General features: G+C 41.5%; 1 protein-coding gene across 2 annotated transcripts in view; it reads right to left on the reverse strand.

The window, feature by feature from the left end:
* tdrd1 (tudor domain containing 1) overlaps positions 1 to 8,147 on the reverse strand; it is a 52,338-nt gene extending 44,191 nt beyond the window's left edge. For both annotated transcript variants that reach the window (XM_069517995.1, XM_069517994.1), the window contains exons 1-18: positions 8,066 to 8,147; positions 7,595 to 7,778; positions 7,399 to 7,436; positions 7,243 to 7,303; positions 6,984 to 7,098; positions 6,799 to 6,865; positions 6,637 to 6,717; positions 6,376 to 6,555; positions 6,141 to 6,284; positions 5,454 to 5,619; positions 5,283 to 5,366; positions 4,459 to 4,635; positions 4,263 to 4,370; positions 3,860 to 4,030; positions 3,254 to 3,517; positions 3,020 to 3,139; positions 2,726 to 2,833; positions 2,451 to 2,618 (exon numbers count right to left, since the gene is read on the reverse strand). In XM_069517995.1, coding sequence (XP_069374096.1) covers positions 2,451 to 2,618; positions 2,726 to 2,833; positions 3,020 to 3,139; positions 3,254 to 3,517; positions 3,860 to 4,030; positions 4,263 to 4,370; positions 4,459 to 4,635; positions 5,283 to 5,366; positions 5,454 to 5,619; positions 6,141 to 6,284; positions 6,376 to 6,555; positions 6,637 to 6,717; positions 6,799 to 6,865; positions 6,984 to 7,098; positions 7,243 to 7,303; positions 7,399 to 7,436; positions 7,595 to 7,778; positions 8,066 to 8,107 — 2,278 coding nt within the window. In that variant the 5' untranslated portion in view covers positions 8,108 to 8,147. The remainder of the gene's footprint in view (positions 1 to 2,450; positions 2,619 to 2,725; positions 2,834 to 3,019; positions 3,140 to 3,253; positions 3,518 to 3,859; positions 4,031 to 4,262; positions 4,371 to 4,458; positions 4,636 to 5,282; positions 5,367 to 5,453; positions 5,620 to 6,140; positions 6,285 to 6,375; positions 6,556 to 6,636; positions 6,718 to 6,798; positions 6,866 to 6,983; positions 7,099 to 7,242; positions 7,304 to 7,398; positions 7,437 to 7,594; positions 7,779 to 8,065) is intronic.
* Positions 8,148 to 8,970: the final 823 nt, after the last annotated feature.

Raw genomic sequence — 8,970 nt, forward strand, 5'->3', positions numbered from 1 at the left:
ATATCACCTTAGGGTGAATAACTCTGTGCTGCTTGCTCGAAACGTGCTGAAATTTGGTGTGAGTGTGTGGCACGCTCCCTTTTATTAATCATGAAATGCCCAAGTGTCTATGACGTTCGGAAAAAAAGTTATTCAAAAATATCTTGTACTTTTGAGCTAAGATTTGGTGGTTTGACCCCTTCCGAAGGTCGTAGAAACTCGGGGATAGTACCAATGGATCGGGCATACCCACATTAGTTGAGATGGAACCAACTTCCAAGTCTCTATGACCTTCAGAAAAAAAGTTATTCGAGAATATCTTGATCTCCAATGGCTTCTCATCCCTAACCCTAACCCTAATCACAACCCTAATTGTAACCCTAACCCTAATTTCAACCCTAACCCATATCACCTTAGGGTGAATAACTCCGTGCTGCTTGCTCGAAACGTGCTGAAATTTGGTGTGAGTGTGTGGCACGCTCCCTTTTATTAATCATGAAATGCCCAAGTGTCTATGACGTTCAGAAAAAAAGTTATTCAAAAATATCTTGTACTTTTGAGCTAAGATTTGGTGGTTTGACCCCTTCTGAAGGTCGTAGAAGCTCGGGGATAGTACCAATGGATCGGGCATACCCACATTAGTTGAGATAGAACCAACTTCCAAGTCTCTATGACCTTCAGAAAAAAAGTTATTCGAGAATATCTTGATCTCTAATGGCTTCTCATCCCTAACCCTAACCCTAATCACAACCCTAACCCTAATCACAACCCTAACCCTAATCACAACCCTAATTGTAACCCTAACCCTAATTTCAACCCTAACCCATATCACCTTAGGGTGAATAACTCTGTGCTGCTTGCTCGAAACGTGCTGAAATTTGGTGTGAGTGTGTGGCACGCTCCCTTTTATTAATCATGAAATGCCCAAGTGTCTATGACGTTCGGAAAAAAAGTTATTCAAAAATATCTTGTACTTTTGAGCTAAGATTTGGTGGTTTGACCCCTTCCGAAGGTCGTAGAAACTCGGGGATAGTACCAATGGATCGGGCATACCCACATTAGTTGAGATGGAACCAACTTCCAAGTCTCTATGACCTTCAGAAAAAAAGTTATTCGAGAATATCTTGATCTCCAATGGCTTCTCATCCCTAACCCTAACCCTAATCACAACCCTAATTGTAACCCTAACCCTAATTTCAACCCTAACCCATATCACCTTAGGGTGAATAACTCTGTGCTGCTTGCTCGAAACGTGCTGAAATTTGGTGTGAGTGTGTGGCACGCTCCCTTTTATTAATCATGAAATGCCCAAGTGTCTATGACGTTCAGAAAAAAAGTTATTCAAAAATATCTTGTACTTTTGAGCTAAGATTTGGTGGTTTGACCCCTTCTGAAGGTCGTAGAAGCTCGGGGATAGTACCAATGGATCGGGCATACCCACATTAGTTGAGATAGAACCAACTTCCAAGTCTCTATGACCTTCAGAAAAAAAGTTATTCGAGAATATCTTGATCTCTAATGGCTTCTCATCCCTAACCCTAACCCTAATCACAACCCTAACCCTAATCACAACCCTAACCCTAACCCTAATCACAACCCTAATTGTAACCCTAACCCTAATTTCAACCCTAACCCATATCACCTTAGGGTGAATAACTCCGTGCTGCTTGCTCGAAACGTGCTGAAATTTGGTGTGAGTGTGTGGCACGCTCCCTTTTAATAATCATGAAGTGCCCAAGTGTCTATGACTTTCGGAAAAAAAGTTATTCAAAAATATCTTGTACTTTTGATCTAAGATTTGGTGGTTTGACCCCTTCTGAAGGTCGTAGAAGCTCGGGGATAGTACCAATGGATCGGGCATACCCACATTAGTTGAGATGGAACCAACTTCCAAGTCTCTATGACCTTCAGAAAAAAAGTTATTCAAGAATATCTTGATCTCCAATGGCTTCTCATCCCTAACCCTAACCCTAATCACAACCCTAACCCTAATCACAACCCTAACCCTAATCACAACCCTAACTGTAACCCTAACCCTAATTTCAACCCTAACCCATATCACCTTAGGGTGAATAACTCTGTGCTGCTTGCTCGAAACATGCTGAAATTCGGTGTGAGTGTGTGGCACGCTCCCTTTTATTAATCATGAAATGCCCAAGTGTCTATGACGTTCGGAAAAAAGGTTATTCAAGAATATCTTGATCTCCAATGGCTTCTCATCCCTAACCCTAATTTCAACCCTAACCCATATCACCTTAGGGTGAATAACTGTGCTACTTGCTCAAAACGTGCTGAAATTAGGTGTGGGTGCGTGGCAGGCTCCCCCTTTTTATCATGTTCATCACAGTTGGATGAACAAGCCGAAAACAAAATACATAAAGGCTCAGCTGTCATTTGCACGAAGGCATAGGAACAATTACTCTGGACAAATTACATGCAGGCACATACACACACACATGCAGATACACAACCTGAGAGCCAGCAGCGAACTGCCTGGAAGGGTAGAGTCAGGAGTCGTTGTTTAATGGATCTAAGCTGGTGCTGTTCTACTTTCATGCTGTAACCATAGTCCACAATGTTTATAGAAGCCTGGTTCTCACTCAGCTCCTTCACCATAGCCCGATACCAAGCTCCATCACCTGAGGTAAAAAAAAGAAAACATCATATTCCCACAACAACAACAAAAAAAAAACAGGTAAGAAACATTTTTCTGGACAACTACAACGATGCTTAATTAACGTCTCACCATGAAACATGGCACAACAGGGCTCTCCTACTTTGGGCTCAAAAGGTGAGGTATCCGCTTCACAATGCTGCTTCAACTCAGCCCCAAGATCTATCAGGCGCTGATGATCTGACAAATACAATAATAAAGTCTTATGAGGACATTTGAAATGACAGTTTCATACAGACTGCAGTGTTTCTGCCTGGGGGAGCAACAAAGAAGTCTTTGGTAACCATTTTGTATTGACACTCAACAATCCAATAATGTGATTCATTTCACAAACTAATGATGGTGGCCCTCTGTGCTCAAACAAACCTGCAGGATTGTCTAATCGGCAGTAGAACTCTCCAGGGTTCTCCAGAACACTGGGCAGCAGCGCCACTGTCTGGCCGTCACAGGGAATCTCAGGAAAAGACCACACCAGAGGCTCACAGGCTGGAGTCGACAGTGAGGAGCACATTTCAAAATACACATACATTTTACTTTGTGCTTTTAGACAAAAATCCTCAAAATGTAAAGTAAGCAAGATGAACTTCAGACACTTCTCACCAGGCATTTTAGGAGAAGCTGATGTTGTCTGGTCAACCTGCTGGTCACTACTCATGGTGGCAACAGGAGCAGATACAGCGTAATCGGCAGAGATCAGCAGCTCAGCTATATTGGCCTGAGGATCGCTGCCCTCGTCAATTATGGCCACTAAAGCTTTGCCCTCATCAGCTCTCTGGATTTCAACGCGCAGTATTCTGTTTGACACTCTTCGCTGCAGGGCCAACAGGCAGTCCTCTGACCACCTCACCCCAACAGGCTGGACCCCTGGAAAGCGACAGCAGACACACGTTTGAGTAGGTGAGCAACCATGGACTTAAGGACTTTTCAGATGCTTGTGGTTGAAGCCTGTCCATCTTTAGCTTTAGAGGGACTTATGAACACAATTGTAAATAACAGCTGAATGCAGTGGACACTTTCACACAGAGCTAAAAGGAAACAACTGCAAAGAAGGTAGGTAAATTAATATTTGTTTTTTTGATTTCTTGAATGGCAGGGTAGAGGAGACCTTGAGGATTCAAAGGAAAAAACAATATCTGCAGGCATACAACGCATTGTTAAAAGACGTTTTCTAACAATTTTAAATGTTGTGCACAGTGCTGATATTACCTGCTAGACCACAGGGCATAGCCTGCATTGGCAAGGCCAGTAATGAAGTGCTTATAGGACGCAGGTGACCTAATTCCACCTCCTCGGAGTTGCCAAAATCAAGATAACCAACACAGACGCGTTCTTCTGAGGGATATGCCAGAACTTTGGCCCTGTACCACTGCTTGTCCTCTGCAAGAAACACACACACAGTTCTACCAGTAGAGACTACTATTTTGATATTATACATGTTTCAAGAGCTGAAAGTAGAAAATCAGTCAATCATCTATGAATAGAAATACTGATATCAAACACAGGTTGATGAAGAATACACATCTCATTTGGCAAATAAATCCAGAATATTCTAATCAAGTAAACCCTCATACTGCAATGTGTTCAAGAGCCCAATGAACAAGTGTTGTACCTGAGAACTGGGCACAGCAAACAGTGCCAGGTGCTGGTCTGAAGTTCTGAGGGGCTGGGATTTGAGAGCAGTGTTTCCTCAGGTTTGATTGCAACTCCTGAATCACGCCTGTAAACCAAAATCTCTTATGTTTAAAATACGCCGAGAGGTCCAGAGGTTTGATTTGTGTGAACTAGAGAAAATAAATACTCCTTACCAGCATGTTCCACCTTTTGTACAATAATGTCGGTGGGTGACTGGAAGTGGGTGACCACAACAGAGAAGGAGTCACCCACTGCCTGGGTCAGAGGCTCTGGAGGCTGAGCCCAGGTGTTGTCATCCTTTCCATTGGACTGACGCTTGAAGTTTTCCAAGGATGCACTCATCATGGCCACTGAAGAGGAGTGAATAGATACTGTAAATCTTTTTATGAGTGAACAGTGAAAGTTTTTACTCTGAGAAGAGGTGATTAGTTTTTTTTTTTAATTGCCATATTTTCACTTTGCCCTTATGACAGACTCTTAAAAGATCTTCGATTTATTGTTGCATGTATTCTGTTTGTCTGTGGGTCATGCAGTAATGTGTTGGAGCATTACAGCAGAACTTATCTGTAATAAAAAAATGGCATGCACTGATCTAAATTTTTCTGACTGGTGAAAAATACAGAACAAAGTTAGATGATGAACAGCTCTATCACATTTTTCTAACAGCAAAACATCTTTTAATTTCTCCAGTAAAATGTGACGACTTTGAGCACTTGTCATTCATAATTTTACATTTTTTGGGAATGCAGGAGGAAAAGTTCAAATTTGAAATGTAATGACCTGTTCAGATCAAACATTTACAGTTAGAAGTATCAGACTGTTTGAATTAGTTTGCCTTGTGATCCAGCAGAGGGCGCTCACTGTCAGCTACACCTTCACCAGAACACATTGTGTGCCATGTCAAATTCATTCAAATTAAATTTTTGGAAAAAGGGACAAAGTGAATATTACAGCCCTGGTATGTACCATGATGCAAGACAAGATTAAGTCATCTTACTTATTTCCTGCTGAGTAGGTGTTGCATTGATCGGCTCTTCTGCTGCATAACCATGTTCAAGGAGGAACATGCTCAATTTATTTCCTACAACAAACATGAACAGGGTTACTGCCTTTGAAGTTAGACTTTTATTCATTGGAAATCATGTAGTTCAGCCTTTCTGAAACCTACCTATTGAAAGCAGGATGTCCACAACGTAGATGGAACTATTCTCGACTGTTTCCACCAGCTTCACAGTCACAGTCTTTCCAGCCAGCAGCTGCCTGACTGCAACACAGCACTCGCCTGACCAGTTGTTAGCCAATGGCAGCACCCCAGCGATACGACACTCCATTGCCTGGACATAATAGAAGACACCAACTCTCTTATGAACTTGATGGTTGTCTGAGCATTACTTATAATATTCAGGGAACAAAACATATTTTTATAGCAATCACTGCAGCTTTGGACACTTAAAGTTACAGTATGTAATATTTAGTGATATCTAGTGTTGAAGTTTCATGTTGCAGCTGAACACCCCTCACCTCATCCTCTCCTTCCAAACATGAAAAAGAACCTGTGGTGAACTTCAGTTGTCATAAAAACTCAAAAGGTGTTTAGTTTGTCCAGTCTGGACTAATGTAAAAAACATGGCGGCCTCCATAGAGAGGCCCCCCCTCCATGTAAATATCAAGTATTTCAATGGAACTTTTCTAGGGTAACGAAAAATACAATTTGTACAATTTAAATGAAACGAACTATTGAAAACATCATGAGGATTATTCTACATAAAATTTCTGCCAATAGTTCCCTTTCACCTAAATCTTGTACACTGGACCTTTAATACAACTGATTTAAGTGGTGTGACTATGCACTCACGCAAGGACAAAATGGCTGGATGTTGGCACTCATGGGTCTGATCCTTGTCACAGGGACATACTCTTCATTGCCAAAGTCGATGTAAAGGATTTTCACCGTCTTCTGATCAGTTGACAAAGTCTGGACGAGTCCTCGGTACCAGTTCTACACATACAAATTGAGCCAAACACAGGTGACACAGTCAAGACAAAATCTTCTGATGGTTGTTAAAACCATTGAGAGGGTTTCTGCTCACCAGATCAGAGGAGAACTGCACTCCGCAAACCTCTCCAACACAGGGTACGTATGTTGTTACTGAGGGGCAGCTGTAAGCTGTCTGAAGCTCCACGCTGATGACCTGCAGAGCTTCCAGCAGCTCGGGGCTTTGGGCAAGAAGGTAAAATCTTCCAGGGCTGTAGAACTCTACAACAGATGCCTAAAAACCACACACAATTACAACAAATACTGACATTTGGTAATCAATATCTGCAGTTAAGACAAACTGGGAGTGCTTTACCTGGATTTCTGTTCCCATGACAGTTTTGAGTATGTGTAAGTCTTTTAAATACACCCTCTTGGGGCTGGGTGCATCAGCATGCTTGAATAAACAGAAATGAAACAAAAATAATTATTTCTTATCATGCAACTTTGCAGACGAATACCAAAGCTATACAATTACCTTCAACTCCAACTGGCCGTCTCTGTCTCCTGTCCCAGGTGAAGCAGTGATTTCCTTTGGTTGTTCTCTTTAGATTAAGAGAAACAAGTTTCTGCATCACTTGCTGGACATTATTTATCAATTTAAAACATTTTTGATATTTGCTTTTTAGTTATAGATGACACCCAGTGGTTGAATCAGCTTACTTTGCAGGTTCTGGATCAACAGACTTGCACGTGTGCCTGTGCACCTTCCAGTCTTCTGTCTGACACACCACAGAGCAGTAAGGTGTCTTCTTGCAGCGCTTGCACCGGAAATTTCCTACCAGAGAAGACCAGTAAATGTTCTATGATGCTGAACCATGAGAATGTGTTTATCAGTGAATTATTCCGGTATCACTGGCTGCTTGTAGAACTGGTGCACAACTAATGGACCAGAACATACCCCTTCATATTGTACAGTTACCTTGGTGTCCACAAAAGTTGCAGAAATACACAGTCAGTGCTGGTGGCTCACATCCCAACACCTGTGAAAGCAGGAAAAAATGGCATTGATAAGAAACGTTTGAATTTAAACATGGTAAACAGATTTAAGATGAAGAACTGAAGCTTTGACACATACTCCAGAGTTACTCCTGATGACTAGTGGATGCACGAGACCTGGAAAACAGGAAAAGTTAATGTGTTGAAACTTAAGACCCAAGAGATATTTAGATGTGGATCACATTTCATCACATTTCCAAGTTCATAGATGAACACTGTGTTGTTGTGTTGGAGCATTTGTCCAAGTGGAATACAAACAGACATGGGTGATTTACCGTCTCCGGTGGCACCAGTGGCGGGGTGGAGGGGTGCTGCAGCCCCGGGCCCGGGGAGGTGCCGCAGAGCTGAGGCCGAAACAGACACGGGGCTCGATGACGGTTTCCTCAAGGGCTGGTTGGGTTGAACCATGTTCGGAGCAGGTGAACGGTTCATGGCGGCACCGTCAGCGTTATAACACGACTGATTTCAAGTCAGAGAGTTAATAATAAACAGATTAAAATACGACATGAGTGTAAAAAAGTGCGCAGGTTGTACTTTATCAACACGACACTAGCTTGCTAACGGTGCAGCTATAAATGTATTAGCTCGCTAACTAGCTCTTAGCAAGCTAATAAAACACAACAACAATTTTACAACAAATAAATGATGTTAAGCGACGTCACATGTTTACACGTGTGCAGCACAAAGTAAGACGATGTGGAGTTTCATTTTTTTTTTCGGTTTGTTTTGCGCAGTTCGTACTTTACCTGAGCGCACGTGTTGGCAGTGAGGGCAATCGCGTTGCGCATGCGCAGTAGAGTCGATGGCAGAAAGGTTGAAAGGTCAGGAGGGGATGAAGGATGGTTTAATTTTATTTTCATTATTTTCCCAATAATAAAGTCATTTACAGCAATTCAGGCCATAGAAGAGTGAGTAAATAAATGAAGTGAAGGTAGCTACTGTTGCAGACTGTATAGTAGCTCGTCTCTATTGCACATCACTGTACACATCACTCACTACTTGCACTGTTTTATGTTTTTATGTTCTTATGCTTCTTGATTACTGAAACATTCAACTAGTCTCCTCTGTTTTAACTTTTAACTTTGCCTCAATTTAGCTCTGTCTAAACAACTCTATGCTCTTCTATGTAAAAAACAGAAAAAAAGAATTGTACTTATTGCACATGTCTGTACTGCTGGAACACAAGAATTTCCCCTCTGGGATGAATAAAGTATGTCCATCTATCTATCTATCTATCTAAATAAAGTATATCTAATCTAATCTAATCTAAATGAAATGTCCTGGAAATATCATATATAAATGAAAAAGTAATAAAGTGTTAAATGTGCTTTGGGTGCTGGATCCCTGTTTTCTGAAGCTTCTCAAAAAAAACACAATGCTCATTGAGTTGATCACTGGTTTGAGAAAGGGGAGAACAAAACAATGGGAACACATGCTGTCATAATGCATTGCAGCTCAGCAACTGATCACACTATAGACTGAATATAAATCTACATAGTGTATTTATATACAGTCTATAGATCATGCAGTTGAAGCAGCATCACCGACCACATCCTCCTAACTGATCACACTACAGACAGAACATAAATGTCTATAGTGTATTTATATACAGTCTATAGAGAATTCAGTTAAACACAGCAGCAACAAAACA

This window comes from Paralichthys olivaceus, chromosome 21, assembly GCF_024713975.1.
Source record: "Paralichthys olivaceus isolate ysfri-2021 chromosome 21, ASM2471397v2, whole genome shotgun sequence".
Taxonomy (NCBI): domain Eukaryota; kingdom Metazoa; phylum Chordata; class Actinopteri; order Pleuronectiformes; family Paralichthyidae; genus Paralichthys; species Paralichthys olivaceus.